The sequence below is a fragment of the Rana temporaria genome, chromosome 8, assembly GCF_905171775.1.
Source record: "Rana temporaria chromosome 8, aRanTem1.1, whole genome shotgun sequence".
NCBI classification, from domain to species: domain Eukaryota; kingdom Metazoa; phylum Chordata; class Amphibia; order Anura; family Ranidae; genus Rana; species Rana temporaria.
In genome coordinates, this window is record NC_053496.1 from 161,839,676 (window position 1) to 161,855,951 (window position 16,276).

The following is a 16,276-nucleotide window of genomic DNA, read 5'->3' on the forward strand; positions in this document are numbered from 1 at the left end:
TCTTACGGAGGCGCAGCGTACCGTTTTAACGCTACGCCTCCGTAAATTACTTGCGCTACGCTTCATTCACGAAGTAGTAGCTTCGTAATTTGCGTGGGCGCTCCGTAAAACTGGCCGGCATAAGCGCGCATAATTTAAATGATCCCGTAGGGGGCGTGGATCATTTAAATAAGGCGCGTTCCCGCGCCGAACGTAGTGCGCATGCTCCGTCGGGAAACTTTCCCGACGTGCATTGCGGTAAATGACGTCGCAAGGACGTCATTTGCTTCAACGTGAACGTAAATGGCGTCCAGCGCCATCCACGATTCACTTACGCAAACGACGTAATTTTTAAAAATCGCAACGCGGGAACGACGGGTATACTTAGCATTGGCTGCCCCTGCTAATAGCATGAGCAGCCTTACGCAGAAACTGACGAACGCAAACGACGTAAAATGCGAATGCAGGGCGTGCGTACGGTTGTGAATCGGCGTGAGTATGCAATTTGCATACTCTACGCTGACCACTACGGGAACGCCACCTAGCGGCCATCGTAAGAATGCAGCCTACGATACGACGGCATAAGAGCCTTATGCCAGTCATATCTTAGGCTGCAGTCGGCGTATCTAGCTTTCTGAATACAGAAAAGTCGATACGCCGGCGCAAATTAGCAATTACGCTGCGTATCTATGGATACGCAGACGCAATTGCTTACTGAATCTACCCCATTCTCTTTAAAAAAACATGGTGGCATTTTGTTCAGTTTGAATGAATGCAGACAGTAGAACTGAGGACCAGTAAGTGAAGCCTTAAAGGGTCACTAAAGGATTTTTTCTTTTTTTTTAAGCTAAATAGCTTCCTTTACCTTACTGCAGTCCTAGTTTCATGTCCTCATTGTTAATTTTTGCTCTAATCCTTCTCTGTTCTGAACACTTCCTTGTTGTCTGTTTCCTGATGAAAAAAGTCATGGGAGCTTTCTCTCTGTGGTCACTAATCAAGGAGGTGTAATTACTGTGGCCCGGATTCACATAGGAGTTACGACGGCGTATCTCCAGATACGCCGTCGTAACTCTGAGTGCGGGCCATCGCAACTCGGCGCCTGATTCATAGAATCAGATACGCCTCACATTTGCCTAGATACGAGCGGCGTGAGTCTCCTACGCCGTCGTATCTTAGGGTGCATATTTACGCTGGCCGCTAGGTGGCGCTTCTGTATATTTCTGCGTCGAATATGCTAATTAGCTAGATACGCCGATTCACAAACATACGTGCGCCCGGCGTATCAAGATATGTCGTTTACGTAAGACATACGCCGACGTAAAGTTACCCCTCATAAAGCAGGGGTAAGTCATGTTAGGTATGGACGTCGGAAACGTACGAACAGCGTCGTATTTTACGTCGTTTGCGTAAGTCGTCGGTGAATGGGGCTGGACGTAAGTTACGTTCACGTCGAAAGCATTGACTATTTGCGGCGTAATTTAGAGCATGCGCACTGGGATACATTCACGGACGGCGCATGCGCTGTTTGTTAAATGCGTCAATTACGTCGGATCACGATTCATTATCATAAAACATGCTGACACCAGCCGACTTTGAATTACGCGGGCTTACGCCGGCACAGTTACACTACGCCGCCGTAACTTAGGGCGCAAGTTCTTTGTGAATACGGGACCTGCCTCACTAAGTTACGGCGACGTAGTGTATCTGAGATACGCTGCGCCCGCCTAAAAATAGGCGCATCTACGTGAATCTGGGCCTGTGTGTCTAAAACCCCTCAACACCAATCAGTTTCGTTTTCCAAACCATCACTGCCCTGTATTGGCTCTGTGCAGCAGAGAAGCAGGAAACATGCAAAAATGAAACTGAAACTGTAGGTACATTATATGATTGATTTTTATCTATTCTATAAAAGGAATCAGTTAAATATTATGTCTCTATACCCTGTAAACAGTAATTTCAACAAAAAAAAAAAAATCCTTTACAACTCCTTTTAAAAGGTAGATGTCAAAACTGATAGTACCTGGCACTTACTCCTAACAGGGGGTAACAGAATAAAGTCTACAAGCTATGTGCACAGAGTGGGCCAGATTCTCGTAGATCGGCGTTAAACTATGCGGCCGTAGCGTATCTCGTTTACGTTACGTGGCCGCAAGTTTTACGGGCAAGTGCTTGATTCACATAGCACTTGCCTGTAAAGTTGCGGCGGCGTAGCGTAAATTCTACGGCGCAAGCCCGCCTAATTCAAATGATCCAGGTAGGGGGCGTGGATCATTTAAATTAGGCGCGTTCCCGCGCCGATCGTACTGCGCATGCGCTGTCCCTAAAATTTCCCGACGTGCATTGCGCTAAATGACGTCGCAAGGACGTCATTGGTTTCGACGTTAACGTAAATGACGTCCATCGCCATTCACAGACGACTTGCGCAAACGACGTACTTTTTTAAATTTCGACGCGGGAACGATAACCATACTTAACATTGGTTGCCCCTCATATAGCAGGGGCAACTTTATGTGTCGCAAAAGCTACGGAAACGTCGTAAATTCACTGCGTCGACCGCGCGTATGTTCGGGAATCTCGCGTAAATAGCTAATTTGCATAGACGACGGGGAAAACGACGACGGCGACACCTAGCGGCGGGAAAAAAATGCATCTAAGATCTGACAGCGTAAGAGCCTTACGCCTGTCAGATCTAATGGATATCTATGCGTAACTGATTGTAAGAATCAGTCGCATAGATACGCCGGGCCAGATTAGGACTTATGACGGCGCAAATGGCGTTGCGCCGTCGTAAGCCCTTTGAGAATCTGGCCCAGTATCTGTTTGCTGTGGCCTGCAGCAAAGCCAAATGAGTCAACAGGGGGAGCTGTCAAAAAGCCAACTGATGAAAGTGAGAGCACTAGAAGAGTTATCACTGAAGCTGCTGATTCTCAGTGTGCGCGCTGTGTTGGAGTCAAGATAGAGGTCCTCCCGGGTAGTGGGGTAGCATTTATGATGCTTTGAAATTCTGAAGATATTTAATGTGTCTTATAGAACCAACTATCCCCCTGAAGATGGCCGTTCATAGGTCGAAACGTGTTGGCTTTCCTACACCTTTTAGCATCTCGATATGTAACAATGTGTACAATTTTGTGTAATCTTGCTTACCTGCTATATTGTGGAGTACATACTGTAGTATTTGGCCAGTTTTTAGATGTTGTATTTTAACTACATTATGACATCTGTTTATCTCTGAACAAATTTACCTTTTGCTATCCATTATACACTTTTTTGACCTTTACTATATTGCTGTCCAAAGTCCCATTGGGGAAACTGTTCCATAATTTATTGTTTCGGGATGTGCAGCGCATACATCTCTCCCATATGTGTTTTTCCTATACTAGAAGCAAATCTTCAGAGCCGGCAGCCACTGACATCTTTAGCGATCGCTGGTTGTTAAGGAGCAGGCTGAGAAGCCATCTGCCGCATCCTTAACAACCGATGTATCGAACCCACTGACAGATAAATATATAAAAAAAAATTGCCGGCAATGAAAAATTAAGAAAAAAAAATGGCTTGGGGCCTCCCCAGTCCATTACCATTCCCTTAGGTCTGGTATGGGGTTTTAGGGGAATCTCATGTCAAAAAATCAATACTAGGCCCTTATCTGAGCATGAAGCTAGGCAGACCAGGGGTAACCATACCAGGCCACATTCCCTCAACATGGGGGGGGGGTGTTCTTTGGAACGGGAGGTCTTGTGTTGATGGGGGACAAGGGCCTCCTCCCCCTAACCCTGGCCGGTGGTTGTGGATGTCTTATCAGAATTTCTAAGCTCCCTTCAACAAAGGGGCCCCCAGATCTCAGCCCCCCCCTTCTACGTGAATGTGTATGGGGCATATTATATGGTCACCTGATCCCATTCAAAACCCCATAATTGACCCCATATGACCACGTCTATCTACCCCTGTGATTTGGAGCCAAATTTCTATTGGATTTTTAGATATTCATCAGTATTCAGGTAATTGAGACTTGGGGATAGTGTAAAGGCTGATACATATGTGAAGAAATTACACTTTGTTATACAAGCTGTACACTCCGTACTTTACATTGCAGCACAGTGTAAATTTGCTGTCCCCTCAAAATAATCCAACACACAGCCGTTAATGTCTAAACCACTGGCAACAAAAGTAAGTACACCCCCAAGTGAAAATGTCCAAATTAGCCATTTTGTGACTCGTAAGGCCTAGTACACACGAGAGGATTTATCCGCGGATACGGTCCACCGTATCCGATGGAGTGTACTCACCATCGGATCGAAATCCGCGCCGAAATCCCCTCGCGATGACGTGTCGCGCCGTCGCCGCGATGATGACGCAGCGACATGCGCGACGCTGTCATAAAAGGCATTCCACGCATGCGTCGAATCATTACGACGCATGCGGGGGATCCCTTCGGACGGATCGATCCGGTGAGTCTGTACAGACCACCCGATCGATCCGCGGGAGCCAATTCAAGCGGATAGATTTGTAGACATGTCTACAAATTTTTATCTGCTGGAATTGGGAAATTTTCGCGGATAAATATCCGCAGGAATGTACACACCATAGAATCTATCCGCTGAAACCGATCCGCTGAGATTTTTCAGCGGATGGATTCTATCGTGTGTACGGGGCCTTAGGTTTACAAGGTCTCAGGTGTGTTATATTTGGTGTTATCACTCTCAGGCCCCATACACACGACCGAGTTTCTTGGCAGAATTCAGCCAGAAACTCGATGGGAGCCGTATTCTGCCGAAGGAAACCGGTCATGTGTACACTTTTGGCCTAGGAAACCGACGAGGAACTCGTCGAGCCAAATAGAGAACATGTTCTCTATTTCCTCGTTAGTCAATGGGAAAACTTGGCTCGCCGAGATCCTCGGCGGCTTCACAAGGAACTTGACGAGCAAAACGATGTGTTTTGCTCATCGAGTTTCTCGGACGTGTGTACGGGGCCTCATTCTTATATTGATCACTGGAAGTTCCACATGGCACGTCATGGCAAAGAACTCTCTGAGGATCTGAAAAATAGAACTGTTGCTCTACATAAAGATGACCTAGGCTATACAAAGATTGCCAAGACCCTGAAACTGAGCTGCAGCACGGTGGCCAAGACCATACAGCGGTTTAACAGGACAGGTACCACTCAGAACAGGCCTCACCATGGTCGACCAAAGAAGTTGAGTGCACGTGCTCAGCGTCATATCCAGAGGTTGTCTTTGGGAAATAGACATATGAGTGGTGCCAGCATTGCTGCCGCACACTGCATCAAATTGGTCTGCATGGCTGTCATCCCAGAAGGAAGCCTTTTCTAAAGATGATGAACAAGAAAACCTGCAAACAGTTTGCTAAAGACAAGCAGACTAAGGACTTGGATTACTGGAACCATGTCCTGTGGTCTGATGAGACCAAGATAAACTTATTTGGCTCAGATGGTCTCAAGCGTGTGTCGCGGGAACCAGGTGAGGAGGACAAAGACAAGTGTGTCTCTCAAGCATAGTGGTGGGAGTGTCATGGTCTGGGGCTGCACGAGTGCTGCCGGCACTGGGGAACTACAGTTCATTGAGGAAACCATGAATGCCAACATGTACTGTGAAATACTGGAGCAGAGCATGGTCCCCTCCCTTCGGAGGCTGAGCCGCAGGGCAGTATTCCAACATGATAATGACCCCAAACACACCTCCAAGACTACCACTGCCTTGCTAAAGAAGCTGAGGGTAAAGGTGATGGACTGGCCAAGCATGTCTCCAGACCTAAACCCTATTGAGCATCTGTGGGGCATCCATAAAAGGAAAGTGGTGGAGCGCAAGGTCTCCAACATCCACCAGCTCCGTGATGTCATGGAGGAGTGAAAGAGGCCCCCAGTGGCAACCTGTGAAGCTCTGGTGAACTCCATGCCCAAAAAGGTTAAGGTAGTGCTGGAAAATATTGGTGGCCACACAAAATATTGACACTTTGGGCCCAATTTGGACATTTTCACTTAGAGGTGTACTCACTTTTGTTGCCAGCGGTTTAGACATTAATGGCTGTGTGTTGAGTTATTTTGAGGGGGCAGCAAATTGACACTGTTATACAAGCTGTACACTCACTACTTTACATTGTAGCAAAGTGTAATTTCTTCAATGTTGTCACATAAAAAGATATAATAAAATATTTTATATGATACTAATCTATGAATTTTTCTTTTGGTTGATGATCAGGGGCAGTATCTTGATGGTACACTTCTTGAGTGTGTTTTGTACCCCATGAGCATGTCCTTGGGCTTGAAAAAGGAGCAGTTACGCTCCAAAATATGTAGCCACGCTTTCTAAGTTGTGGCCCACCCAGGTGTGACCACACTTCCAGTATTGTGCAGTCCATGCGCTCCAGGATTTTTTAGTTTTGTTTCTGGTGTCCTACACAGCTCCTGACAGCAGCATCTGCTTTCTGGTTTCTGAAGACACACTAAGGCCCAACAGCTAACCGCACTGGGTGGATGACATGTTTTTATCCTTATGCACCTTGTGAGTTAATATTTGTTATTTTTAATAAAGTATGTTCCTATATACTGCATGTAGGTGGCACCCTCTGCTGTTTCTTTTGTATATTGCAGCGATCACTTCAGTCTCATTGAGGAGCTGCTATGGATAATTTTTGACATATGGACTTTCTAGTTTAATCCTACACCCCTTTGCACATTCATGTGTAGGATTATTTTTTAGCTCAGCTGTATCCCTATGTGCGCGATTTTAGAATATTCCCTATGTGACCTTGTGGGAACTACTGGGGTTAAAAGAATATATTTCTTTCATTATATGCTTTGAGCAAACCAAAAGCCATTTTGTATAAAGGAGATTTTCTTTAAGAGGTTAAACTAAGATCACTGTCTCTAAATAAGAGATCTTTCTTTTGTAAGAGAATTTTAGGTTTCTTGCCTTATACTGGGTTATGTTAGGTAGATTCACACACAATAGCCTAACTTGCGGCGGCGTAGCTTAGCGTGTTTAGGCTACGCCGCCATAAGTTAGCTAGGCAAGTACATGATTCTCAATGTACTTGCCTGCTATGTTACGGCGGCGTAGCCTAAAGCGGGCGGGCGTAAGGGCGCCGAATTCAAATGTGTGTTAGGGGGGTGTGTTGTATGCCAATTGTGCTTGACCTTACGTTTTCAAGTTTTTTTACGAATTGCGCATGCGCCGGGCGCCTGCATTTCCCAGTGTGCATTGCGGCTAAGTACGCCGCAAGGGCCTATTGATTTTGACGTGGACGTAAACGACATAAATCACGATTCACGGACGACTTACGCAAACGACGTAAAATATTCGAATTTCGACGCAGGAACGGCGGCCATACTTGACATTACTATTCCAATAGGGCCTAGCTCTAACTTTACGCGGCCTATCTCTTACGTAAACGCCGTAAAAGTACTGCGTCGGCAGGGCGTACGTTCGTGAATCGGCGTATCTCCTCATTTACATATTCTACGCCGACCGCAATGGAAGCGCCACCTAGCGGCCATCCAAAATATTTCAATCTAAGATAGGACGGCGCAAGCCGTCGTATCTTAGATATGTTTAAGCGTATCTCTGTTTGAGCATACGCTTAAACATAAGTCGGGCGTAGATTCTGAGTTAGGTCGGCTTATCTACTGATAAGTCGGCCTAATGCCCCGTGCACACGATCCGAAAATCGTACGGAAAATGCCGCTTTCGAAACGATCATACGATAATCGCATTATTAGTACAGCGCTTCCGAGAGCCGATCAGGACAGTTCATCCGATTTTATTTATCGGACATGCACGAATTTTTTTTTCGTACGATGCCAGATTGTCCGATTTTCGTATAATCAGTACAGCTGCCGTTCGAAAATGCAATACAAATGCATTACAACACATGACATAATTTCCGATTTTTTATTCTGCCGTACGAGAATTTTCGTGACTCTAGTAAACTCATCAGATTCGACGTGAGATTAGCATACAAAAAAAACGGACGATCATTCGTCCGATAATCGGATCGTGTGTACGGGGCATAACTCTTACTGAATCTACCTATATATCTTTTGTCTTTGACACTTATAGAAAAGGGGAGATTCCACAGGCAACATATAGATTAGAGAATCGTATTTCAAGTTAGTTTACAAACTTAATTGGTTTTGTGGCTTAATTCTGGAAATACCAGAGGGCTTATTCACAAATTAAGCTATTGTATAATATATTTTAAATAATGTTTCTTTCATAATATTTTAACAACATATTATTTAGTTATTCATAAAACCTGTAAAATACATATATAGATTATTATGATAAAAGTTGCAAACATGGTATCCTATTAATAAGACTGTTCATGAATAACTGTTATGCTTAACGTTAGAATTATGACTTCAGTTTCAAGGAATTTTTTAGCCTCAGCTAATTATGTGGGGTATATTTTCTCATATACATATATCTAAGCTAGAGCCAGAATGTCTGGAAGAAATTGACACATGATTGTCAACCTGTTTTTCTGTGAAGCCTAGGTCAAAGGGTTGTCATAAATTGACTTAAACAAAAAATAACATTTAAGTAATTTTGTATACAACCCTGCCTCTAGTGCAGGGGGTCGAATGATGATTTGCCAGGGGTCACCGAATCATGGGCTGTTCCTGAAGCCTGCATCACTCTCCCAGTCTTTTTGCGGCTGTCCAGGAAGGCTGTCCGTGGAGCTCACGGCATGGCTGGGGGGCAGAGACTAGATGTCAGCTGACTGGTGAGGAATGTGAAGTGGGAGAGGCTGGAGGACCCTATCCTGATTTCGGCATAGGTGTCACTCAAAGTCGGAGACACAGTGAGTAACACTACCTGAGAGTATAGTTGCCATTAAAAGTCCTCACTACAGTTCTCAGATCAGCAGATGACCTTGATCAAGAGCACCTAAGTTGGCTGATCCCAACTCCCCACCAGCACTGCCACTGATCCCAACTCCCCACTAGCACTACCACTGATCCCAACTCCCCGCCAGCACTACCACTGATCCCAACTGCCCGCCAGCACTACCACTGATCCCAACTCCCCGCCAGCACTACCACTGATCCCAAACCCCCTGCCACTGATCCCAACACCCCCCCCCCCCCCCACCACCAAGGTGTAAAAATAGAGAATACATGGAAGGGAGAGAAAAAGTGGGGTAGGAACAAAGAAAGGGAGAGAAAGAATAAGAGAAAGAAAAGAAAGATGGCTAGAGAGAGTGATGGGGAAAATAAAAGGAAAAGAAAGGAGAACAAAAAATGATACATCCTAAAATGTACCATAGGGGGGTTCAATACTGTATGAGTGGAAGGGACTTATGGAGCGCAAAATGTCCGTGGGTTAGGGGCGCAAATTACTTGTCTTGGGTGCTGACAACCCATGGTACGAAAATAATTTTACTGTTGGGGGTCCCGACAACTTGGGAAATTTTATCAAGGGGTCACGGCACTAGAAGGTTGAGAACCACTGCTCTAGAGGTTGAACATAGTAATAATTTCATGGTCGTCATGGTAACATATAAAACACATCGTCATATTACACAATTCCTTACGCAGTAATGACACACATATACCCACTTTTAGGGTGGGATAAAAATAGATAGACATCACAGAGAAGGGATCTCTCTCTCTCTCTCTCTCTCTCTCTCTCTCTCTCTCTCTCTCTCTCTCTCTCTCTCTCTCAGGCAGAAAGAATGCTAAAGAGGCTAAATGCTGGAATGCAAGGAGATTCCAGGCTAAAGGAAGATCTCGGAGGAATCTAGAGAGAGACTGGGAGATCTTAAAAGGCGGAAGGATGTAGGAGGTTGAAAGAAGTCCTGTGGGACTCATCATTCTGATACTTCTCAAAAACTAATTTTTTAGACTACTGGTAAAGTATTAATCTTATATAGTACAGACCAAAAGTTTGGACACACCTTCTCATTCAAAGAGTTTTCTTTATTTTCATGACTATGAAAATTGTAGATTCACACTGAAGGCATCAAAACTATGAATTAACACATGTGGAATTATACATAACAAAAAAGTGTGAAACAACTGAAAATATATTTCATATTCTAGGTTCTTCAAAGTAGCCACCTTTTGCTTTGATTACAGCTTGGCACACTCTTGGCATTCTCTTGATGAGCTTCAAGAGGTAGTCACCTGGCGCATCACTCTCCTTCTTGGTCAAATAGCCCTTACACAGCCTGGAGGTATGTTTGGGGTCATTGTCCTGTTGAAAAATAAATGATGGTCCAACTAAACGCAAACCGGATGGAATAGCATGCCGCTGCAAGATGCTGTGGTAGCCATGCTGGTTCAGTATGCCTTCAATTTTGAATAAATCCCCAACAGTGTCACCAGAAAAGCACCCCCACACCATCACACCTCCTCCTCCATGCTTCACGGTGGGAACCAGGCATGTAGAGTCCATCCATTCACCTTTTCTGCGTCGCACAAAGACACGGGGGTTGGAACCAAACATCTCAAGTTTGGACTCATCAGACCAAAGCACAGATTTCCACTGGTCTAATGTTCATTCCTTGTGTTCTTTAGCCCAAACAAGTCTCTTCTGCTTGTTGCCTTTCTTTAGCAGTGGTTTCCTAGCAGATATTCTACCATGAAGGCCTGATTCACACAGTCTCCTCTTACCAGTTCTAGAGATGTGTCTGCTGCAAAAGGTGGCTATTTTGAAGAACCTAGAATATGAAATATATTTTCAGTTGTTTCACTTTTTTGTTATGTATAATTCCACATGTGTTAATTCATAGTTTTGATGCCTTCAGTGTGAATCTACAATTTTCATAGTCATGAAAATAAAGAAAACTCTTTGAATGAGAAGGTGTGTCCAAACTTTTGGTCTGTACTGTATATTAATCTTTTCATGTGTACCTTTTTGGTAATTGAATTGTTTTTGCATATACATTACTAAAACCATTTAAATATATGGCAGAGCAAATTGGAGTTGTATTATTTTTAACTGCAGTATGAAATAATTATATTCCAAATATTAAGAGACATACACAGTTTTGTCTGTCTTTCAAAAGCTAAAGCCAACGTTTGTAGAATGGTTTTGTCATTATATTTTTTTAGATTTAGCATGAATCTATTTTTAAACACATACGTCTTGATCAAATTATCAAGCTGTGCACAATATAACATTTTTGTTTGTGCATTTTAGAGTGTAAGTAGAAGGTCTGTTTGTTTTGAGAGGGAATCATCATAGTGCTAAAGAAAACACCAATTGTTTGTACAAGTCCGTGAAACCAAGAAGAGCTATATACAAGTTACCAAGTGTAAAATGTAACCAGTTATCATTCAAGTATTGAAATGTGGTATTTTGTAATAAGAGCTTGTGTGAATATTAGTTGTATCATCATTTATCTTTGATATTTAGAAGTACCGTATTTATCGGGGTAAAGCGCGCACCGCCGTATAGCGCATACCCCCAACCTAGAAGGGAAATTTGAGGAAAAAATAAAATACTTACAGTTTGAATGCCCCTCGTCTGTGTCTTGCCCGGCGTCCATCGGCGGCCTTGTCGTCCGTCTGCGGCCTCGGTGGTGTCCTCCCCGCTTCTCCCGGGCTCTTGTTGTTCCGATCCCGGCTTCCCGCGCTATGTTTGAACGCCGCCGCCGACATATACCGAGCGCAGTACACTCGGGCATTCTCGGCCACGCTCGGCTCCTCTCGCATAGGAGGCGGCACAGGGCGTGACCGCGATGGGGGCCGAGCCTGGCCAAGTGTACTGCGCTCGGTATATGTCGGCGGCAAGGTTCAAACACAGAACAGGAAGCGGGTATCGGTGTATATATCGTGGCCCATGATGTTCCCCTTTATTTTAAGGGGAAAAAAAGTGAGCGGTATACGCCGATAAATACGGTATATCCATTTATTTGTATTATCACAAAATATACCTGATATTAATTTGCACTGTATTTTCAGTTAAAGCGGGGGTTCACTCAAAAAAAAAAATGAACATTACATTCAGCCGAGTTGTCAGAATGACATTAGGCTGTTTTTTTTTAATTTTATTGCCGTACATACCGTATTTTCACCGCCGCTTCCGGGTATGTAATCTGCGGGACTAGGCATTCCTAATTGATTGACATCCTTCCGACCGGCGCATACAGCGCGTCACGAGTTGCTGAAAGAAGCCGGACTGCGTTTCAGCTCTATACAGCGCCTGCGCACCGACGTTCGGCTTCTTTCGGCAACTCGTGAGGCGCTGTATGCGCCAGTCGCAAGGATGTCAATCAATTAGAAAGTGGAACTCTAGCCAAGTTTCTTTTTGGATAGCATAGGAAAGGGTTGGAGCTATTTCCTGTTATTCTTTTTGTCTTTGTACTTATTGAGGAAGATTCAAACCTTCCCAGCTACATTGGTAAAAGTTAATCATTGGCTATCAGGTGAAACTGCAGGCCGATGCCTTTTTGCACCCAGTTATTACACATCACAAACAGCAAATTGTAAAGGTACTTACAAACACCGGGCCCCAAAACGTAATGCCACTTATAATCGTGGTAGATAAGGAACTGAAGATCAATGCAATTCCGAGACCAATCTCCAAGATGGCTGCCACAATGACCAGAATCTGAGGTAAAAAAGAACAAGGCTTAATTAGTTTGATGCAGCTTTGCACAATACTCTGCTAAGTGCTATTACATACATAGTTACATTGTAGGTGAGGTTAAAAAAAGACACAAGTCCATCAAGTCCAACCTATGTGTGATTATATAATTACAATTGATATCTAGTGATAGCTGAAAAGATTTGCCTAGTTGATGATTCAACCCAGATGGGGATTCTTTCAAGGTAAGTTCAAGTTCCTCAAAGAACTTTTCTCATTTTTTGTGGGTCTTACCAAAAGTCAAACAGCAATTTGAACCTGACGTGGCATTTGTTAGGATCCCTGTACAGACTTATATCTGCCGTGTATTATTGTGCTGTCAATTCAACGTTTAGATTTCTTTCAAGTCATCTTGACAGTTTTTGAGTGTCTTTTATCAGAGCTAATTGTACTGTTTGAAATGCTGCTTTATGCATTGACATTCATACAGTATCTCACAAAAGTGAGTACACCCCTGACATTGTGAATATTTTATTACTGTATTTGCTGGCGTATAAGACTACCTTTTACACTTAAAAAAACTGGCCAGAAAGCAGGGGTCATCTAATACGCCGGGTCAGCAGCTTGAATGCCTGCTGGATGTGCAGTAATACTCTATGTAGCTTCGGCTACATACAGTATATACCGCTTAGCCAATCCTGGTGAGAGACGTATTCAAATGAATACAGAGCCTGCTCGGATTGGAGAAACAACCTCTGCCAATCCGAGCAGGCTACATACAGTAGCATGGTCGGATTGGCTTTGAGAGTCAGAGAGGCGTGGGCTGATGATGTTACAGCCTCTGCCAATCCAAGCAGGCTTTGTATTCATTAATAGAATACTTTGCTCGCCGTGATTGGCTCCAGCTCCAGCAAGAATGAAGAAGAATATATGTCTCCAGAAGGAAGAAATATGAAGCATCGGAAGCCTCGGAAGGGGGGCCGTCTTATATGAAGAGTACAGGCAAAAAAATCTTAAAAAACTGTAAAATTAGGGGGTCGTCTTATACGCGCAGTCGCCTTATACACCGGCAAATGCGGTATATCTTTTCATGTGACAACACTGTAGAAAAGTGTAATTTCTTCAATGTACAGTAAAGTAGTGAGTGTACATCTTGTATAACAGTGTAAATTTGCTGTCCCCTCAAAATAACTCAACACACAGCCATTAATGTCTAAACCGCTGGTAACAAAAGTGAGTACACCCCTAAGTGAAAATGTCTAAATTGAGCCCAAAGTGTCAATATTTTGTGTCACCACCTTTATTTTCCAGCACTGTTTTAACCCTCTTGGGCATGGAGTTCACCAGAGCTTCACAGGTTGCCACTGGAGTCCTCTTCCACTCCTCCATAATGACATCACAGAGCTGGCGGATGTTAGAGACCTTGCGCTCCTCAACCTTCCATTTGAGGATGCCCCACAGATGCTCAATAGGGTTTCGGTCTCGAGACATGCTTGGCCAGTCCACCACCTTTACCCTCAGCTTATTTAGCAAAGCAGTGGTGGTCTTGGAGGTGTGTTTGGGGTCGTTATCATGTTGGAATACTGCCCTGCGGCCCAGTCTCTGAAGGTAGGAGATCATGCTCTGCTTCAATACGTCACAGTACATGTTGGCATTCATGGTTCCCTCAAGGAACTGTAGCTCCCCAGTCCCTAGACTCTCCTACCACCATGCTTGAATATAGGCAAGAGACACACTTGTCTTCGTACTGCCACACATGCTTGACACCATCTGAACCAAATACATTCATCTTGGTCTCATCTGACCACAGGACATGGTTCCAGTAATCCATGTCCTTAGTCTGCTTGTCTTCAGCAAACAGTTTGTGGGCTTTCTTGTGCATCATCTTTAGAAGAGTCTTCCTTCTGGGATGACAGCCATGCAGAGCAATTTGATGCAGTGTGAGGCGTATGGTCTGAGCACTGACAGGCTGACCCCCAAGCACTTCAACCTCTGCAGCAATCATACTCATATTTCCAAAAGACAACCTCTGGATATGACGCTGGGCATGTGCACTCAACTTCTGTGGTTGACCATGGCGAGGTCTGTTCTGAGTGTAACCTGTCCCATTAACCACTTGCCGTCGCCGCACCGTCATTTTACGTCCACAAGGTGGCTCTCCTAGGCGAGACCACGTAAATGGACGTCCTACCCTTTAGCCGCCACTAGGGGCGCACGCGCGCCGCCGGAGGCGCGCGCGCGCGCCCCCCGCTCGCCCCCGACTCCCGTGCGTGTGCCCGGCGGGCGCGATCGCCGCCGGGCACACGCGATCGCTCGGTACAGAGCGGGGAACGGGAGCTGTGTGTGTAAACACACAGCTCTCGTTCCTGTCAGCAGGGGAAATGCTGATTTTCTGTTCATACAATGTATGAACAGAAAATCAGTGTTTCCCCAAGTGAGGCCACTCCCCCCCCCACAGTAAGAACACACCCAGGCATACTTAACCCCTTCCCCGCCCCCTAGTGTTAACCCCTTCACTGCCAGTGGCATTTTTATAGTAATCTAATGCATTTTTATAGCACTGATCGCTATAAAAATGCCAATGGTCCCAAAAATGTGTCAAAAATGTCCGAAGTGTCCGCCATAATGTCGCAATACCGAAAAAAAAAATCGCTGATCGCCGCCATTACTAGTAAAAAAAATATTAATAAAAATGCCATAAAAATACCCCCTATTTTGTAAACGCTATAACTTTTGCGCAAACCAATCAATAAACGCTTATTGCGATTTTTTTTACGAAAAATATGTAGAAGAATACGTATCGGCCTAAACTGAGGAAAAAAAATGTTTTTTTATATATTTTTGGGGGATATTTATTACAGCAAAAAGTAAAAAATATTCATTTTTTTCAAAATTGTCGTTCTATTTTTGTTTATAGCGCAAAAAAAAAAAAAACGCAGAGGTGATCAAATACCACCAAAAGAAAGCTCTATTTGTGGGAAAAAAAGGACGCCAATTTTGTTTGGGAGCCACGTCGCACGACCGCGCAATTGTCTGTTAAAGCGACGCAGTCCCGAATCGCAAAAAGTACTCTGGTCTTTGGGCAGCAATATGGTCCGGGGGGTAAGTGGTTAAACATCTGTATGGTCTTGGCCACTGTGCTGCAGCTCAGTTTCAGGGTCTTGGCAATCTTATTATAGCCTAGGCCATCTTTATGTAGAGCAATAATATTTTTTTTTCAGATCCTCAGATAGCATGTTGAACTTCCAGTGACCAGTATGAGAGAGTGAAACCAATAACACCAAATTTAAGACACCTGCTCCCCATTTACACCTGAGACCTTGTAACACTAGCAAATTACATGACACCAGGGAGGAAAATGGCTAATTGGACCCAATTTGGACATTTTCCCTTAGGGGTGTACTCACTTTTGTTGCCAGCGGTTTAGACATTAATGTCTGTGTGTTTCATTTATTTTGAGGGGACAGCACATTTATACTGCTACAATGTAAAGTAGTGAGTGCACAGCTTGTTTAACAAAGTGTAATTTCTTCAGTGTTGTCATATGAAAAGATATAATAAAATATTTACAAAAATGTGAGAGGTATACTCCAATGCTTTAATTAGTGGGGAAACTAAAGAAAAGTCGAAGCCCACAGTAAACTCATCTCCCTCCATCTCGCTGTGCAATATATCATGGGAGGCATAAAATGGCTGGGATTGGCTGGGGATCCTCCTGGGCCTCGTCAGCCAGAGAACCAAATCTGC

At 44.2% G+C, this 16,276-nt stretch overlaps 1 protein-coding gene across 1 annotated transcript in view; it reads right to left on the bottom strand.

The window, feature by feature from the left end:
* LOC120909304 (membrane-spanning 4-domains subfamily A member 4D-like) overlaps nucleotides 1-16,276 on the bottom strand; it is a 69,525-nt gene that overhangs the window by 26,441 nt on the left and 26,808 nt on the right. The window contains exon 3 of the mRNA XM_040321051.1: nucleotides 12,443-12,553. Within this exon, the coding sequence (XP_040176985.1) occupies nucleotides 12,443-12,553 (111 nt within the window). The remainder of the gene's footprint in view (nucleotides 1-12,442; nucleotides 12,554-16,276) is intronic.